We start from the raw sequence: 20976 nt of genomic DNA on the forward strand, positions 1-20976 counted from the left end.
CAAATATGTAGAATTCAGAAGGAGAAAACGGGGGGGGGGGGGGGGGAATGGAGGACAAAGTATCTTCAGAGAAACACTTCAAGAAATTTTTCCAGAAATGGAGGATTTGTGTTGGCTAGAACTTGCTCACTGAGCGCCTACGAATAAATGCAGATGTGCCCACACAGAGGCAAGTCGTTGTGAAATTGAAGGTCATTGGAGAAAAAAGAAAAATTCTGTAAGATTTCAGAGCAGAAAACAGATTTCAAACAAAGGATCAAGAACCTAAATGTCATTGGACTTCTTCAATTCTAGAAAACAATGGACAATGCCTAGAAAAATGTATTTCCATTCTAGAATTTTATATTCAGCCAAATTATCAACCAAATTCCACAGTAGAATAAAGGCATTTTCAGACAGATAAAGTATACTTTTTTCAGGATGTATGATGATGGATATATGAAATAGAAGTATGATAGAAATACGTGAGTTGTAGGTAACAAGGGCACCCAGAGAGAGGGAGAAACAGAGACAGAGGGAAACATAAACAGACAGAGACAAAGAGAAAAAGAATTCCTGGTAAAGGAAGATTTCGAGACAGTGTCTGAGAAGGCTTAAAATTGCAACCTGACCTAATTTGAACAGGTTAAAAAGCTCCAGGAGAGATTTATTCAAAGAGATAATACTGATAAAATATTTCATGAGTTAGAATGGAAATTTATACAATTCTAGATGGTTTGAGGTTAAATTCACAGTAGGCATATTGAAAAGCAAGCAAACACACACAAAAAACCAAGACTACTCTTTAACAAAATGGTACACTAGAAAAGTAGTAACATACATTTTTGGATGGCAGACCTGGTGAACAGCATTTATGTAACCATTCAGTGTAAATACTGAATATTTTTATGTAGTCAAAACTAAGAGAATAACTATGTTGAATAGGCTTTGGGAGTAGAAAATGTGCATATGTGCGGTGGGGAGGGACTGAACGAGAGCTAATTTCATCTTCTATGGAAGGAAGTGAAAAGATAAGTCTCAAAGTCAAGAATTAAGAAATTGCAATACAAGGGGGTGCCGGGTGGTTCAGCCAGTTAAGCCTCCACTATGGCTCAGGTCACGATCCACCCTTGGGCTCTGTACTGATAGGTGGAAGCCTGGAGCCTGATTCAGATTCTGTGTCTCCCTCTCTCTCTGCCCCTCATCTCACCAAAAAAATAAACATCGAAAGAAAGAAAGAAAGAAAGAGAAAGAAGGAAAGGAAGGAAGGAAGGAAGGAAGGAAGGAAGGAAGGAAGGAAGAAGAAAGAAAGAAAGAAAGAAAGAAAGAAAGAAAGAAAGAAAGAAAGAAAGAGTAATACAAGCACATTGAAGGGCACTAGAAAGGCAAATAAAAAAAGATTCCAATGACTTGTGCAAAGATAATTGCCCCTGGGGAGGAAGGAACAGAAGAAGGGGTTGGCTAGGATGGCAATTCTTCACAACAGCCTTCATAGAACTGTCTCTTACACCACCTCTATTTATATAACTCTGATAAAAATTAAAACGACATTGAAAAAATAGAAATTGTAGTAATTTACAAAACTCTATCATTCACACTTAAATCCTCAACCGTATGCTTTAGCTGATGTGATCTCCAACATCAGTCTACTTTTTTGTATTATTAATAATACTAACTTGGCTCATAACATAATGGATAATGTTAAAAAATATTTAGAAAGTCACATTTTCTGAATGACACTGCAGATATACATGCAACATAAATGCCAGTGAACGTGAATGAGGAGCACTTTACCATCTGATCCTGGAGGGCCCTGCAGTCCTGGAGCTCCAGGCAACCCAGGGGGTCCCGGGCTCCCTGGTTTCCCTGGAGTGGAATCAGCTCTCCCGGGGATACCGGCTGCCCCTGGAAATCCCGGATGACCAGGAAACCCTCCTGGCCCAGGGGGTCCCATCATGCCTCCAAGAGAAATTGAGAATGAAAACCACATGTATCTCTCAGAGTAAACAAACTTTTTTTTTTTTAAGAAGAAATCAAAATCCGTACATTCTTCCTTAGACTGTAAAAATTTTTAAAGGAAAAAAATGTACTTCAAAATTAACTTGATTTCCCAGCCATAAGAATACCTCACCTTCTTTGAAATAAGCCCACAAGTGGAAATTTTGAGGAATCGGATTTTCTTACTTTTTCCCTATTATTTAGGGTTATTGGAGGAAAAAACACATATTATTTAATTAAAATTATTATTTTTTCAATCTTTCCACTTTGATAATTTGGTTAAAAACAATCTGGATGAACATATTAGCACATGTAGCAAATAAAAATATGGACTCACATATCATCTCCATAAGATATAGAATACCATACCTTTCATAGCAAGGTAGGTTGGGGAGAGGCATAGAGGTGCCGTATTAGAACCCAATCCCTCTCTCTCCAGCCACATGTAATTACACACGCTCCATGAATGTTGAAATGTTCAGTGTGTTCAGGGGTCAAAGTGAGTAAAAGCTAAATCCTGCTTTCTTGTGACATCTGACCCTCTCACTGGGGGCTTTGGCTAAAGACAGCAGGAAGGCTTCCTGTGAGAAGCATCTTCTTTCTGAGCATGAATCTCTCTGTGGAAGATTATAGTTTCCAAAGATGGCTGCCATGGTAGCTCTCATCCCTCACACTCTTGGTTCCCCTCTCCTTGAATGTGATGGGATTTTGTGATTATTTGGACTAACAAAGTACAGCAGGAGTGATGCCATGTACAAAGACGATGGCTACGTCATTAAAGATGATTCAGCTTCTGCCTTGTGAGCTGAAATGCTTGGGATTGGAGTCCTGAGCCACCATAGAAGCAATATCACTGCTCTGAAGCCACCATGCTCTACGGAAGCCTAAATAAGTACAGAGCCAGACAGAGAGGCCATGAGACTAAACAAAAGAAAGAGGACAGAGATGCCCAGCCAGTCCTCATGTGTCCGTTGCAGCCACATAATGGTGATGAACATCCCAATCTAGAATTGCTCAGCTTAGCCCTTCCTGAATTCTTGAACAACAGCGAGGGGTAATAGGATGATTGTTGTTTTAAGCCACTAGGTTTTGGGTAATTCATTCAGCAACAGACAACAGAAACGCTGTCAGTAATCAGTAAGTAGCATGCTAACTAAATTAATGGCATTCATTACAGTGTGCATATATGCTGGGGCTTTGCATATATTTTCAAACATTAGCCTTACTCTTGAAACAATCTTGCAAAGTTTGTACCTTATAGATAAGGCACAGAAATTTAGACCAATAATAGCTAACATGGCTAACGGCATTCTAAGAACTGTTTACATATTGCTTCCTTCAACCCTAACAAGAACTGCACTCTAAAGAGGAGAAAACTGAGGCACAGAGAGGTTTCGTAAATGCTTAAGACCACACCACTTGTATGTGGTAGAACCTGGAATGTTTTTAGTCCATACTGTAAACACGTAACTATTTCAGCATACTACACTGAGTGGCACGGCTGGGATTCAGTCACAGGTGTCTGACTCCAAAACCCTACTTATCTCATGGTAAATATTTTAGATGATTGTAAAATAAGTATAGCAAAGGCTATGAATATTGGTGTATTTAAATGAAAGGTGTTCCTGTTGACTTGGCTGTCACCTTGTCTTCATGTCATTCCTAAGACTTGTCTCCAAACCTCCACAGTCACTGGATGCACCTGGATGCTACCTGGTGTCTTGTCCCAGTCTATGGAAAATGCTCGACCACTTTCCAACAGGGAAAATGGGCTACGGTATATGGAATATAGCACCTTGAGCAGCCATGAAATCAATTCAGTTGTGGCCAGCATTAAAATTTTTTTTTCAAAACAAAAGAGTGGCATAGAAAATAGAATACATCGTACCCCAAAAGGTATTCTTTTATGAAATTTGTGTTTCAATCATATGTATATGTGGATACATATATGTGTGCAATGTAATGCAAATGCAATGTAATACTAAATATATTTTTTTATAATAGATTGTAGTCAAGACTTGAAAGCCATTGGGTTAATTCTTTAAAAAAAAAAAAATCTTGTGGAATTAAGAGCCTTTCTGTTATATTCAGCTTTCAATCTGCTACAGATATGTGTTGCTTACTCCCATTGGGTTTTGATTTCAATCTGCTAGATCCACTATTTTATTATAAATATGCCCAAAAGAAGAAATCTAATACCAGAGGCTAATGATTCCTGACAAACTGAGTACTGTCTACACAACTTAGATAGCCTTGGGTCAATGAAGCCAAGGCTACGGTATCTACAGATTAAATAAACTAAACTTTGCCACCTTTGTGGTCAGTTATCAGATCCTACAAAATGGAAGCTAGATTCATAGAAAATTAAAGAACTTTGTAGTTAACAGATGAATGGCAGGAAACTTTTCACTCCTCAGTAAATATAACAAGAGACACAGACTGGATAAAATTACGTCTATTCAAGACTTTCTCCTCGCACATTTAAGAAGTTCTCCTGAGTTCCCAGAATGCAAATCTCCTCTACACTTCTATTCCTAATCTTACTTGGGAATATTAACCAGCACAGCACTTGAAGGAGTTCAAAGTCCTATATCAATAGGATTCTTTCCCAGGCACTTCTGCAACTTGATTACCATGAGCTGTAAGGTTTTGTTTTCTTTCGTTTTGTTTTGGAGGGGTACTGATTTTGGGGGGAGGTGAGGACTGTTGTTTTGGTTTTGTTTTTTAAATGAAGGCTGAATCACAGTTTTATCTTTTAATTCATAATTTGTGTTTCCATCTTTCACGAAGAGGAACTCAATTTTCACGAATAGATGTCAACAGGGAGAGCCTTTCCAAGAGGATGGAAAGACCTGAAAAAACACTCTGAGCCTGGCACCAGTTTCCAAATCTTATCTGCCTCTGACAACTTGCGGGACGCCTCTTATACCCACAGATTCCTCACCACACCCCTGAGATGCTGACTCAGTATTTCTGAGGTACAGCTGAGGGATCTGGATTTCTTACAAGTAAGCCATTAATTGGCTTGAGTTCAGTGGTTCTTAAGCCGTGCTCTACACATAGAAGTAAGAGGTGCTTTGGTAGCAGCAGATGTCTAGGTCCATGCTCCAGAATGCCCAACATTCTTGATCTGGGTGGGGTCAGCCACCAGTTGAAACACTCCTAGTTGACATCAGTATCAGCTAGAGTTGAGAACCTCCAGGGAGGAGGAAGATGTAGGAAATCTGGCACAGAAAGGCCAGTGGATTTCTACCTGCACAGGTTTCCCCTGGTGGTCCTGAGGGACCAGGGGGACCAGGCGGTCCAACAGACCCCGTTTCTCCATAGCGGCCAGGGCGCCCCGGATCCCCTGGAGGGCCTGCCCAAAACAACAACCCGTGTCAGTGTAATAAACATATATATACATCTTAAAATTCACACACAATTACTTCTTGTGAGGCTTGGTTGAGTACAACTAAGAGATTGTTCTTGCAGTTTCTCGCCACAGTTAGAGATGCAGGATCTTAAGGGGCGCTTGAGGGGCTCAGTCGGTTGAGCATCCGACTCTTGATTTTGGTTCAGGTCATGATCTCACCATTCATGAGATCGAGCCCTTCTTTGGGCTCCATGCTGATCGTGTCTGCCTGCTTGGGATTCTCTCCCTCCATCTCTCTCTGCCCCTCCCCCCACTCGCGCTTGTGCTCAAGCTCGCTCTCTCTCTCAAAATAAATAAATAAACTTTTTTTTCGGGGCGCCTGGGTGGCTCAGTCGGTTAAGCGGCCGACTTCGGCTCAGGTCATGATCTCACGGTCCGTGAGTTCGAGCCCCGCGTCAGGCTCTGTGCTGACAGCTTAGAGCCTGAAGCCTGTTTCAGATTCTGCATCTCCCTCTCTCTCTGACCCTCTCTCGTTCATGCTCTGTCTCTCTCTGTCTCAAAAATAAATAAACGTTAAAAAAAATTTTTTTTTAAATAAATAAATAAATAAACAAACTTTTTAAAAAATGCAGGATCTTAGATCCTTTCTCTGCAGAGACATGAACCTTGAGCGGCACTGTCTTTCACACTGACTTGGGTCACTTTCTTGGAGGCAGCATCTTGGTAGGTCTTAGATGGTTTGGAAACATTTTTTAGCAATTAAAATTAGAAGGGTGACATAACAAAAATCTCTGCATACAGCTTACATGCTAAAAAAAATAACATTTGGAGTCTTATGCCAACAGAGATGGTCCAGATGCACTTATCGACCTGCACTTGTAAATTACATATTCTTGCTAAAATCAATGTATTTAGCATGTCAAGCATGCAAAATACACAAATCCTGGGCCAGACTCTTCCGTCAGGGCCACCCAAGTCCCATTTCCTAATAATTTATGGCGGGACCAAGCTAGACACAAACCTTTGAGCGGAAGAGATGGAGTTACCAACACACCGGGTGGTCCTGGGTACCCGCGATCTCCAGGGTCCCCCTGAAATCATTCATTCAGACACTTTTCTTAGAAATATTAATATTTTTCTCATGTTGCCTGTAATTAAATACTAGAAGGACCAAGGGTGCATTCGTTTGAGAAATAAAGATTATAGGCTGACCAGAAAAAAAAGAATGGTTCATAGAGATCTGGGAATAACAAAAGCATCCGACCTCCACCTACAAGCAGAGGTAAAGGATCACCTGGCAAAATTCTCACAAAAGAAAAAAAAAAAACCTCAAAAAGTTTTTTCATGCCCATAAACTAGATACTTCTGAAACCAGGAAGTTTCTTAGAAATACTATGAGCATTCACGTTGAGCTTGGCAGTCTGGTATAAATAGTCTATTCACCTACAAAATCTGAATCTACACCTTATTTTAGGTGGCCTTATTTAGGTGGCCCCACAGAGAGTTCTCCACAACTTCCTCTGATTTTAATTGGGATACTAGCTGATCCCCATGGAATTTTTGAAACTTTCATTACTATTCACGTTCAAAAGGTTGAGTTCTCAAATGTAAAATATAAACATTTACAACATGCATTGAGATAATATGTACAAAATTAACTCTGTTGCTTTCCAAACTTCTGTTTCTCAAGGATTCTTTCAAATATTTTTAAAAATAAATTAGTTAACATAAGGGATATAGAATTTTATCAGGCTATACTCAAATAAGCCTTTTATTTTTTTACCTTTGGGCCAAGAAATCCAAATGATCCAGGATCTCCAAACAGTCCTTGTTCCCCCTACAAAGAAACACAAACATTCCTTTTTTAAAAAAACGTGACTGGGTGACAAATTGTCTCACTCTTGTTTAATTTGAACGACACACGCTCACTGAGATTCTGTGCAAAGTCTTAACACTATTTTTGGATTGCTTCAGACAGTTTTGTGTGTTAGTTTTTTTGCACTTACAGCTAGATCATGCAATTCATAAAATAAACGTGTCTCCTTTTCCAGTTACTGTGTGCATACTTGCAGGCCCTAGTACGACTTCTGAATGACACTGAATTGTACTTATGAATGAAAATATACTTATCATCTTTATAATCGTGTACATTTACCTTTAATCCTGGAAAGCCTGGCAACCCATAGGAACCAGGATCACCCTAATAAATTCACAAAAATCAACACAAGCAGAATTAAATCAAAGTGCTCGAACCAGTTCAATGCATTATTTTTCACCTTAGGAAACTGCCTTCTGGATATTGAATCTTGGCTCTAAAGGCCGCTGAATGAAAGGAAATATGTATAAAACAGACTGCTTCTTTATAACATCAGCTATTTTAACTGATTTTTTAGTTTACTTTAAAAATGCATGTCCTTGCCAGTGTTTTAAATTAAGAACATACTGTTGTTGTTGTTGTTCTTGTGTTTTCACTTACTTAGTCTAATGATTGCACTGGGCTAAATATTTTTGGAATCGTTGCAATATAATTTGTCTGGAGATTAATAGGTACTCTGTGCATTATCAGCAATAAAAATTATGGAAGCCAACGTTGCCCCTTAACTACGGAATCTGGAGCCAGATAAACTCAATGCCCCTGCCCATAGGGGGTCTGGCCTCTATAGTGACTCTATCAGTGACGATCCATCCCATTGGTGGCATGGTTGAGGCCTGATGCTGTATTTTTTTGTAGCTACTGCCCATAGATCAGTACCCTCTTTTGTCAAATAGGCTTAAATGAACGATTCCAAACTGCTACTGCACTGACACTGAACTACGCAGGAAATGCCACAATCCTGTTCCTACCCACCAATTCTACCTTCTGCTCGCCTGGTTTATCTAAATGATGTCAACAGAAGGGACGTTTTGTTGAACACGTCGCTATTGCATCATTTGTATCCAAAATATATTGTTCCTGTTTGAGAAAACCTCCACTTTGAGTTCTTAGAAATGCTGATCTAGTTTTGTAAAAATAGGAGAGGGAAAGCCAACTCGCTGACGTTCGGGGCAGCAGGGATGGCGTGAACCAGCCTTACCCGCGGTCCTGAGAACCCAGGAACACCCTTCTCTCCTTTGGCCCCAAATCCAGGTTTTCCCTTAAAGAGATGACAACATTCAGAGGCATTCGAGCAGCCATATCTCAGCAACATGGCATTCAGAAACAAAATGAGATTTAAAAATTACTGCCAGCAGCTTAAAGGAAACAAGTACTTTAGAATAGATGCCCCATGGGATTATGATAAAATAGTGAAAACTTCTATTAACATACATTAGCATTTAAAGCAATGATAAAGATCCATGTGAAACATTTTTTTTCATTAATATAGCATACCATACAAATAAAAAAAAAGGTATTTCAATAAATTACCTTGGGTCCTGGTGGTCCTGGAGGTCCAGTTACACCAGGCATTCCTTTTATGCCCTAAAAATCACAATGAATATTTATCTGGTTTATTCTTATTATTTAACATACTGAATTCCATCTTTTTCAGAACTTACCCCTTTCAACAATCATTTTACTAATTTTCAAAATAAAGGATTACTCTTCAACTGTTGCTCAATAGCAACTAAGGTCCAGGAGCGCTTCTAAACCCGACACTATTCAGACCAGCTCTGTGTGAGAGGTGTCGTGTCGTGGGGCACAGGGGACGTGACCACCATGGAACCAGAGCAGCAGGTGCAAGCTGGGAGTGGAGCCATTGAGAGGAGTGGCTCATTTTGAGCAAGGTAGTGAAAGTTAACCCAGTAATTGAAAACTGACAACAGAATCTGGGGGTGGCGAGTGTAACATCAGTAAGTATCGCAGGCTGACAGGGGAAGTGATGTTTGCCAAACTTCTATTACGTGTCCACTTCTACATACCTGTTACCTTCTCAATGATCAAAACGTCAAGCCCATATGTAACATCTCAAGGACAACCGGACTTCCAGTGGCCCCTTCGGCCCATACACCAAAGACAGTATCAATGGGGCACTATATTCTGGAGGACATGTCACAATTTAGCAGCCCGCACTAGGTCTGTGATGCAGCAATTGAATAAACTTGAGAACACGGGTAACTTTCCCAAGCCTCATTTTCCAAGTCTGTACAATGGGGCTAATGACAGTACTCATCTGCTAAGGTTGCTCTGGGATTGATGCCCTGATTCCTGGAGGCGCTCAGCACTTTGTTGGCACAGGTACATGTTCAGAAAATGCTGGCTGTGACTACTTTATCAAGGCAACATATGGATTGGGAATTACCTTTTCTCCTTTATACAGACAAGAATCAGGTGGCTGTAACAATAAGGTGGGTCCAGGAGAACCTTGCTGGCCAACTTCACCCTTAAAAAAAAAGGAAGATAACAGGAATTTCATATTAACTTTATTTTGAAATATAATTTGAAACAAAGAAGAATTTCACCCATGTATTGTCATATAATGCATACAGTCCTGTGTGTCATGAGTTTAAAACAAAAATCATGGCAAATACATCACGCAACTTAAAGTATTTATTGTTTTTCACCAGTAATAATACTGATCATTAGAAATAAAATTAAAAAACAGAAACAGAAACAAAAACAAAAACAAACTAGGGGCACCTGGGGGGGCTCAGTCAACTGAGCGTCCAACTCTCGATCTCAGCCCAGGTCTTGATCTCAGGTTCGTGAGTTCAAGCCCTCCATTGGGCTCCATGCTAGGCATGGAGCCTACTTAAAATAAAAAGAAAACTTAAAATTAAAATTAAAATTAAAAAAATTAAATTTAAAAATATAAGCGATTCATAATCCTATCATCAGAGATCTCTATGAAAACTTTGGTATAGTTCTTTGTGGTGTGTGTGCTTATGAGTCTGTATCTGTACACATACCTTGGATAATGTACCTATGTACACACATGTATGTGATCAAATGATGTGTTAAATACAATTTAAAAGATAATCAGAGTGCTATACAGAATATATAAACATAATTTAAAATACACACTATGGTTTATACTTTTATATTTTGTTACAGTTTCAAGTTTTAAAAGAGTTTTGTATTTTTCCTTTATAATACTATTTTTTGCACATTTTCCAATTATACTACAAATTCTTCAAAAACCTGATTTTTAGTGCCTACACAATAATCTACCGTAAGACTATACTATCATTCATTAAGCCATCCTACTCTAGTTAGATTTAGGTTATTTCTAATTTGTTTTCGATATGTTTAAGCTCTCTGTATAGAATAGTTAACCAAAAGTTGTCATTTATGTTATTAGAAATGTTATTCTCTTGGGAATAAAATGTCCCCTGAACTGGGTTTGCCATGATACAACCAAAAATTCTCACCCTTAATTAGCAGATAATTGTTTTTTTTTTTTGTTTTTTTTTTTTTTTTTTACTTATCTGAATATTTCTATTCATTCTGCACTTAGATATACTTAAGAGCAGATGACAGAGCTGGTCACCTGTGTTTGCAAACTAGGCCCATACTGACTGTCATTTTGGACAAGTTCCTTAAAAATCTCTCCTAGCTAGCCTTTGTTTCCTTGATTCCTCTGAATCTCACCTTCCTTCTCCGTGAACTGGGGGTTAGTTATAACACTGTCTACTTCAAAGTATTATTACTTTATTAAACAGACAATGCACAGAAAATGCTTAGTACTTACTACGCCGAGTGGAACAAAGATTCTCAAATACATAATTTTTAAGCCATTAATGTTTTTGTTAAGTGGGATTTGGGGAAGAAGAATACTATTTCCAATTTAAATGAAATAATAGAGCCAATAATTCAATCCCTACCTATAACTGGAAACTACAGAAGAACCAGGTTAGGGACCTAGGCTTATTTTTTTTTGATGTACCCTAATATTTGATGGTGTTGTTACAGCCGCTGCTCTGAAGCATTTATGTTATGTGCATAAATGATTAAACGAATGCATAAACAATACATAAGCGAGGGAGTAACATGTTTTGGTAAACATAACCATGCTTATTCTTGTAATGTTTATTTATTTTTAAGACAGAGAGAGAGAGAAAGACACAGAGTGTGAGTCCAGGAGGGGCAGAGAGAGAGGGAGACAAAGAATCCGAAGCAGTTTCTAGGCTCCGAACTGTCAGCACAGAGCCCGACGCGGGGCTGGAACCCATGAACTGTGAGATCATGACTTGAGCCAAAGTCGGACGCTTGACTGAGCCACCCAGGTGCCCCTGTTGTGTTGTTTTAATTGACCTTATACTTTAGTAACCTGTACTTTCTGATCCACATTATGTCATAGGCATGTCTGCACATCATGAAGTCTTCCAGTGTATTTTGGGCAATAGAGTCGTTTTGCTAAATACCTGCACCATAACTTACCCAACCACACTGGGACTCCATGAGAGTGGGGATCAAGTCGGTCTTGCTAAAAATCCCCATATCCAGCACTGATCTTAGCCTGGCAGAGTAGACGCTCAATATCTATTCGCCCACAGTTGTGGCACGAGCCACTTACCAACTGTTAGACATTCAGATTGTTTCCAGATGAGCTGCCACCTTAAAATACCTTTCTAAAGCTAATCTTTGCTGAGTTTCATGCCTCAGGAGAAAGGACTGTGGATGTGAGGGAGGAAGGGGTGAGGGACAGTGAGCATAGGTGTGAGGCAGGAGAGAGTGGGAGACTGTGTCGCTAAATGCTTTTGGTTCCAGGTGTTTATGTTTTTATTTATGTGTAGAGTTTAGGATTCTGAGGAAATTTGTGAAATTAAGCCAAGCAATACAGTAATTAAACAAACCATTACGCTGGATATACTAAATTATCAGAAATGTTCAATCTCTTTTTGCTGGGGTAAAATGTGTCATATACATTAACTTGAATTTAGTGGCAAATTTTCTCAGGACTGTCATTTTACAGTCAAGGGTAACGGTGCCATAATAATTCAGCAAAAACAGCATCTCAGCCATAAAACTGGGCAGTGAACACGATAACTGGATAATGAACACGATTTAAGTGACAATCAGAACAGCCTCCCCCTCCCCGCCGCCCCGGCAGCACAGACATTTTAACGTCTGCTCCTCCGCGCAAAAGGGGATTCTTACCGGTTCTCCCATTTGCCCCTTCACTCCCACGCCAGGATTACCCTGGGAAAGAAAAGGAAAAAAAAAAAAAAAAAAAAAAAAAAAGGTAATTGCTTTTGAATATTTAAAAGGTAATTACAAGCAAGTAAGATTTCTGGTTAAGCAATTAAGTGAAGTTTATTAAATATTTGGGGAAGTCTAATAAGGGAAAGACATAATTCTGACAAATCTCGTGGTCACCAATCTCGTTATACACGGACAGTCTCCATTTGTAGCATCTTACTCATGACCACCCACCTTCAAGCCTGGTCTCCCAGGATGGCCCGGAGCACCCTAAATCAAGGGCAAAAAGGCATAAATCAAGTATCAGTCACAGAAATCACAATGGGTCCGCGCTGGGTTGTCTCAAGATCCTCTTTAGGAAACCCTGAACTTTAAAACATGCTGCTGGTCTCCCCCTCCTGGCTGTTTCCTCCCATGGCTTGTTTCCCTGGAGGACCCTTGCTTCAAGGCTTCAAGACAAACTCACACTTGGTGGGCGGGGCGGGGGGGGGAGCGTATGCAGATTCATCAAGTGGTAACTTCTCAAACAACCCACCTGTGCCTACCCACCCTGAGGTTTCAATTTGCTTCTTTTTTTTTTTTTTTTTTGGCTTTTGCTTAATTTAAACATACAGGCTGGGTTTTCTAAGGGCCAGAATGAGCAGTGCTGTACTTACTGGTAACCCAGGCTCTCCTGGATGTCCCATTGGGCCCGCTGGTCCTCTTGCACCCCTAGATCCCTAAACACGAGAACAATCAGTGCATTAGTTACTCAAATTCAAAATCATGGGTCACAGCAAGACCTGCGTGTAATCCAAGGTGGATTAAAAACCTCCAAAGAAATCACAGTCCCGGACACATCTGCCCTATAGCAGGAGCATCTTCACAGCAGCCGACATGCCATTAAAAGGGCGCAGAGTGGGGCACCTGGGGGGCTCAGTCGGTTAAGTGTCGGACTTTGGCTCAGGTCATGATCTCGTGGCTTGTGAGCTCGAGCCCCGCATCAGGCTCTGTGCTGACAGCTCGGAGCCTGGAGCCTGGAGCCTGGAGCCTGCTTCGGATTCTGTGTCTCCCTCTCTCTCTGCCCCCTCCCCTGCTCACGCTCTGTCTCTATCTCTGTCTCTGTCTCTCTCTCTCTCTATCCCAAAAAGAAATAAACGTTAAAAAAAAAAAAGGGCACAGAGCTACATGACAGCAATAGTCTGGCAGGTGTGACCAACTCTTACATTTAGGATTAAATTAAGACCCAGAGATCAATCTACTTGTTTATAAATAAATCTTGCAATAGCAAAAGTAAAGAACAAAGAAAACTTATTACCAGCTACTCCTAAATTCTATATATGTTATAAAACTGATATATGTCAAGATGCTTTTTAAAACATTCATATTAGCTAATAACAATGAATATTACACTATGACTGTATTTATACTCTTTAATATATTTTTAAGACATACCCTATCAGATCAATGTGAATAGAAATGCCCCTGATTCAAGATGAAGGTGATTCAGTCACAATTTTCTGCACCATGTACGTGATAGCATAATTCCACACAAATTCACAAGGAAGGGTTACAGCTGTGCATTCCTAGAAGTGTGGGGAGAGGCTCTCTTCTCCCACCAACTCTGCCCATGTCAAATTATTTGCGAGCACGCAAGAAATCCCTGTCTCCAGGAGGATGAACTGGTATTTATGTTAACGGCAACATGAAGGTATCTCGTTGATTACGTCGAGCTGAGCCTGAAGGGTTATGAGGAAAGTAATGTGGGAAAGCAAGCCCGTCTACAGCCGAAAGTTGCCAGGCAAAATAAGAGGTTAATCCTTCAGAGGCATAATTGCTGTCAATCTTAATCTTGTGAACACTGATTGATTAACTGCAAAAAAACAATACAATCATTGATTTACAACTTCAGGAAGATAGGGGCGCCTGGGTGGCTCGGTTAAGCGTCTGACTTCAGCTCAGGTCATGATCTCACAGTCCGTGAGTTCGAGCCCCGCGTCAGGCTCTGTGCTGACAGCTCGGAGCCTGGAGCCCATTTCGGATTCTGTGTCTCCTTCTCTCTCTGCCCCTCCCCTGCTCATGCTCTGTCTCTCTCTGTCTCAAAAATAAATAAAAACATCTTGAAAAATTAAAAAAAAAAACAACTTCAGGAAGATAAAGATGGGGCAAAAAATTAAATGCAACACACAGTTACTAATTCAGCAGGCAGAATGGTACAAAGCAAAGTCGTTTCCACCAACACATTATTTGGGTAGTCTAGAGGGACATGTACCTTCCCAAATATTAAGTGAGTGTACGCCCCTGAGTAAGGCCAAATGACCACTAAAAAACAGAAGACGAAGGTAAGCAGCAGCTTGTGGAGACTCCAGGACCGTTAGTTCATGGGCCTGGGACCTGCATGGTCACACAGGGGCACATGCCTGATAGAACACTCTGCTGTCACCACCATGAAATTCTTAATAATTTTTGAACAGGGAATCTAAGCTCTCATTTTGCCCGGTGGGTTCTGCAAATTTTGCAACCGGTCCTGCTAGGATACAAACAGTGTGGGAAGCAATAGAAGCAAACGGCCTGCTGGGGAGACTTACCGGCAAGCCAGGAGGTCCTGGGTCCCCTCTGTCACCCTGCAATAGTAACGATGCATTGCTTTAGAAGAGAGGCACCATTTTCCCCAAACACATGTGATGCAAAGGGAGGAGAACACACAGGAATTATTTGGACTTTCTGTGCAGCCTGTTCAATTTTTCGGCGTTGACAAGACAACCGTGGAGGGCTCCACCCAAGGAACTTTCTGTGTCCATTCCCAGGCCTGGAATCGTGCTTCGATTCAGCCAAAACCAGACAAAGACTGCTGGAGTCATGATGACACAGAGTCAAGATGAGATTTTCATCTTTCCATTTACAATCTTAACTCTCAACTCAATGGTCCCATTTCATCACAGTTTAACAGTCTCTGGTCTAAATGCCAGAACTTGCCTCTTATAATGGACACCCTGCTCCTTTTTATCACCCTATAGGGATGGAAAGGGAATTCATGTGGAAATTCTCTCACACCTGCCTCTTGGTGGATCAACAGCTTAGTGGCTCTGCCCTGAGACTACACACTTTAAAAATGCAAAGAGTATATTTTATTGAATGTAGCTTTTTTAATGCAAAATATATTATAAAGTATACATAAGATAACAGTTAACATTTTGGCCAAATTTAAGGGTACAGTTCTGTGGCATTAAGTATATTCACACTGTTGTGTAATCGTCTCTAGAACTTTTCATCTTGCCCGATGGAAACTGTAGCCGTTCAATACATTCCCCTCCCCCGGCTCCTGGCAGGCACCATTCATTCTGCTCTTGGTCTCTGTGAATCTGACTACCCTAGGAACCTCACTATAAGTGGAACCATACATTGTTTGTCCTTTTATGACTGGCTTATTTCACTCAGCCTAATGACCTCAGGGTTCATTCCCCCTTGTAGCATGTGTCAGAATTCCTGTCCTTTTTAAGGCTGAATAATACTGCATTGTATGTAGAGATCACATTCCGTTTATCCATTCATCCATTCATCCAACGATGGGCCATTGGATTGCTTCTACCTTCTGGCTGTCATGAGTAATGCTGCTAGGGTGGGTGTACAAGCATCTGTTTGAGTCCCTGCTTTCATTTCGCTTGGATATATACCTGGAAATGCAATTGCTGGATCATAAGGTAATTCTACATTTCAATTTTTTGAGGAGCCCTTTCCAGAGTAGCTACACATTTTCCATTCCCACCAGCCATACAGAAGAGTTCCACTTCTCCCCATAATAGTCAACACTTAAGATTTTCTGGGTTTTTTTAATGTTTTATTTATTTTCAAGAGTGAGAGAAGGACGGGGGGAAAGGGGAAGACAGAGGATCCAAAGCAGGCTCTGCGTTGACAGCAGAGAGTCCGACGTGGGGCTTGAACTCCTGAACCGTGAGCTCATGACCAAAGCCGAGGTTGGATGCTTCATCAACTGAGCCACCCAGGCGCTTCAGGGTTTCTTTTTGTTTTTGTTCTTATTTTTTAAATAACCATCCAAATGGCTGTGAAGTGGCTATGGGCTCTTAAAAGTATTGTTTCAGGGCGCCTGGGTGGCTCAGTCGGTTAAGCATCCGAATTCGGCTTGGGTCATGACCTCATAGTTCGTGGGTTCCAGCCCCGCGTCGGGGTCTGTGCTGACAGCGCGGAGCCTGGAGCCTGCTCTGGATTCTGTGTCTCCCTCTGTCTCTCTCTGCCCTTCCCCTGCTCTCTCTCTCTGTTAATAAATAAACATTAACGTTTATAAATAAACATTAAAAATGTTTATAAATTTATAAACATTGCATTATAATGTTTATAAATTTATAAACATTAAAAATGTTTATAAATAAACATTAAAAAAATTTTTTTAATTATTACAATAGATCATCAGTGCTGAGAAGACAGCAGGGCAGACAGTAATTTCATTTACCTTCACAAAGAAAAGGAAAATGAGGCTCAGAGAGTTTGAGGGGTTGCTCAAGATCACAGTGGTAGGAAAGGATCAGTTTATTCCTTCCTGGTGCCTAGAGTGACCCTCCTCTTGCTGCTAAGTTTCTTAACATATCATTTAAGCTATTAACAAAAGCATAGTTGTTGCCGTGTATAGGCTCAGAGGCTACAAACGAATAATGTGACCTCACTAAAGGAAACAGCATTCAGGTGTTGCCCATCCTGGGTGGCATGAAACTCAGGGTCTAATAGAAGAAATTTAAGTTTTACCTAAATGTTGTAGAATATTCTTCAGAGAAATGACCATGTCTTGGAAATGAACTGTATTTTCCTTCTTGACTTGTATCTACTGATCTGCTTAACTCATGCATGGTACTCATATTAGAGATATAGATGGTCATTCAAGAGTTTATTTCTGAAAGTTTGTATATCATTGTGTATGGAAACACAAAAGCATTTAATTTACCAAGGATAGTGCTGTAAAGTTTCCATAATTTGCAAGTTCAAGAGCAGTGATTCCTTTTATACCAGATAGCAGGTATTAACATTACAATATTTTCACTACAAATAAATCAGTGCTTCTCAACTAGGGTGACCTTTCCTCCCAGGGCGCACTTGGTAATATCTGGAGGTATTATTTAGTTGGAGGGATGCTTCTGGCATCTAATGGGTAGTGGCCAGAGACGCCGTTCAGCATCTTAGAATGCACGCAGTCAACACCCACAAGGAATGGTTATGTGGCCCCAGATGCCAGCAGTGCTAAGATTGAGAAACCCGGAAATAAGTGTCTCTGCTGCACTTTGCAAGAACGATCGGGAGGTACTGGAATTTTATAGCCTGAGCAATTAAAGCTAAGTGTCTTCACACAAGAAATATGATGCCATCTACAGAGTCAGGGTAATGATTAAAAACAGTGTGCTTGGGGACATTTCAAAAGAGATATGTCCGTGTGTTTCCTGGATGGGTTTACTTAATGGAAAAATAATATTTTAAACTCACTATGATCATAAAACTTACCGGAATTCCTTTAATGGCACCTAAAATGAACACAGAATTTCCTTTTTCTCCATTTTCCCCAGGAAGGCCCTGAAAATAAAATATTCACTTAGGAGGGGGAAAAATCATATTACCGTTGTAGTATTTTCCTTTTTTATGAAATATTACTCACCAGTAAAATACCATTATAGTCATGTTTTACTAGAGGACATTTATTCATTATTGCTATCATCCTAAGGTTCTCATACATATTTATTCAAAATTCAGTTAAGATCTATTAAAGAATCTCCAAAGAGAGTATCTACTAATATATTTATATTATACATATATCTTATAAAAATATAATATATATAGGCTATGTATTATATAATAATATACATAGCCATTTACTAATTATTCAGCAGGAAAATTTCATTTTCCCTCAGACATAATAATTCAAATATATACTTCTTACAAGTAAACAATTTTGCAATTGTCAGTTAATAATTTAGGCCCTAGGAATAGTTTCTTAACAACTGATTTTATCCATTTTAGTTGTCATATTCAAAATAGGGCCTCTGTAACTTTGTAAGATTAACTTTTAAAAACAGAACATCTTCCTTTTAGAAGGTTTCTGTAGGTAGCTGCAAGTTTATGTAGAGTATTTTTAAAAAGTGAATGAAAAAATTCAATGTATTCTCTTTTCCCAAAGTTTTCCTACTGAATATCTTAATATATCTTAATTTGGTAACCACATAAGAATCATATCATTTATCAAGCTCCTACGAAGGACATGCAGATTTCAAAGTTAATCCCTCCTAGAAAAGTCCTGACCTCGCTTCCAGTGGGAGAAACTTCAGGCTTTTGCGGTAAGTTACAGCAACTGTCTTCCCTGAGCATCTGATTGGCCTATACAGACAGTCCCTGCTTCACACAGTTTCAACAGGCACGAATTTTAGCTCCACATCAAGCATGTGCCCACTGTAGAGCCCTTCACTTAAGATTCCCTTTAGGATGAGCTGTGGGAGGTCTTACTGGGGGGCCTCTTGGGCCAGGAACTCCTCTTTCTCCTGGGAGCCCTGGATCACCTCTCGAGCCATTGTACCCATGCATGCCAGGCTTGCCTCTGGGTCCAGGAGGCCCCGGGTGCCCCTGTAAAAAAACAAGATTGTAAGTGAAGTGTTTCTGCAAGAATACTGCAACACAAAGTTTACACAATGTGGGTACCCAAATTAAGGCATTTGTGACTCACGTGTTATTTAATTTGTAGAAACTTCCTTCCCACCCACAAGTACTGTGTAGCAGAGTAAAAATATACAGACACATTTTAATACAGCCCAGTTGAAATTAATTTAGTTTAGAGTATTCTAAGAAATTTAGGAGATCACCTTCCTTAAAATCTTTACAAATACTCTCTAATGGATTATAAAGCTTCTGAAATAACTCTTCCTTCTTTCATTTCATTTCCATATTAGAAATGAGAGTTTTAAGCCCACTTCTACTGTCAAAACTAACCAGCAAGTAAAAACTTGCACTGTGAGTATACATTTATTTCCAGAATATGGCAGGTATATATAGCTTATATTGTGGAATGTTTTTCTCGAATCTGTTTGAAAACCTTACTTTCCAAGTAAAGTCTTTTAGTCCCAAAGTTATCACACAAAACTGGAATGCAAGCACCTTTCCTTGTACTATCAAAAGAAAATAAAGAAGAGTTTGCCATATAAATATATGTGATTTTAAGGGTTTTGATGAGCTCTTTTTTTAAAAAAATGGAGAAAATTTAGGGATACGTACAGGTATGCCATCCAAACCTGGAAATCCAGGAACACCAGTTGGACCCTAAAATCCCAGAAAACAAAACAAAGATATAAGAGGTATCAAAGCATTAGATTAACATATGGATTTACTTGAAAACATAAATAATGACATAATTTTTTAAAAGACTCTTAGCAGTCATTGTCACTTATTTTTTTGCATTAATGAATTTAAATGCCAACAATTAAAAAACCAACCTTTTGTACTTTTCTTTTTGTACTTAGGAAGCCAACTTAGCACCATCAATTCAAAGAAAATGTTCAATACCCTATAAGCTGGAAATTCAACTTCCCGGAGTCTGTCTATTCTAGAGAAATAAACTATTAAATGCAAGTGTAGGCGATTTACAGGATTGTTTCTGCACACTAGCATGACACAAAGTTGGGACAGGACCTCAAATTTACATCAACCGGGAATAAACCATAGTTTTATCTATATTAAGACATACTGTGCAGTATTTTTAAGAAAATAAGTTTGATCTACACAAATTGATAAGGAATGACCTGTAAGCCATATGGCTGAGTACAAAAAAGAAAAGCTTAGCACAACAAATATGTCATTTACGTTTTTAAAAAGCCATGAAAGAATACAACCCTTCATTGGGTGCACTTGGGTATTTAAGTGCATAGAGAAGTCTAGAAAGGCATGCTCCTCTGGAAAGGAGTCAGGGAATGAGGGCTGATTATGGAAGAGGAGTTCAAACTTAATTTATTATAAGGTGCTAGTAGACAGTATTTGTGATTATAAAAAAACCTGGCACAGTAGTGCCAGTAAGCGGTTAGTAAGAGTCCCTCACTTAAGAGAAGGCTTACCTTATCACCTTTGTCACCGGCTGCTCCAGGAGGGCCGCTGTCACCTCTCATCCCTTTCTCTCCTGGAATTCCAATGGGTCCTGGCAGTCCCAGGGGTCCAATAGGACCCTGTGGCCCTGGGAGTCCTGGTTGACCCTAAGAAGGAAGGTTTAAAAGGCAGAGGGATGGCTGATTTTTAAGTAGCATTTTCCAACACAAACGCATGTTCACGTGAGCTAACAGAAGACTGGAATATTAGAGTTTGAGCAAATTCTAACAATAAAAGCACAAATGATCAATTAATTACAAAAATAAGAAAGAGGAACATTGCCTTTTTCTATCTGAATTTAAGCCATACAATACATTTTAATTATCCCATGTGTACACACACACACACACACACACACACACACACACACACAAACTAATCACAGTTCTTGTACTATTTTTATTCTGTCAGTGACAGTTATAAA

At 39.7% G+C, this 20976-nt stretch overlaps 1 protein-coding gene across 1 annotated transcript in view; it reads right to left on the reverse strand.

The window, feature by feature from the left end:
* COL4A4 (collagen type IV alpha 4 chain) overlaps positions 1-20976 on the reverse strand; it is a 129850-nt gene that overhangs the window by 65406 nt on the left and 43468 nt on the right. Inside the window, 16 exon segments of the mRNA XM_042950333.1 lie at positions 1774-1938; positions 5231-5335; positions 6354-6423; positions 7116-7169; positions 7488-7532; positions 8407-8466; positions 8739-8792; positions 9613-9693; positions 12411-12452; positions 12687-12722; positions 13109-13171; positions 15020-15055; positions 17937-18005; positions 18930-19046; positions 19692-19736; positions 20525-20659. Coding sequence (XP_042806267.1) covers positions 1774-1938; positions 5231-5335; positions 6354-6423; positions 7116-7169; positions 7488-7532; positions 8407-8466; positions 8739-8792; positions 9613-9693; positions 12411-12452; positions 12687-12722; positions 13109-13171; positions 15020-15055; positions 17937-18005; positions 18930-19046; positions 19692-19736; positions 20525-20659 — 1177 coding nt within the window.

This window comes from Panthera leo, chromosome C1, assembly GCF_018350215.1.
Source record: "Panthera leo isolate Ple1 chromosome C1, P.leo_Ple1_pat1.1, whole genome shotgun sequence".
Taxonomy (NCBI): Eukaryota; Metazoa; Chordata; class Mammalia; order Carnivora; family Felidae; genus Panthera; species Panthera leo.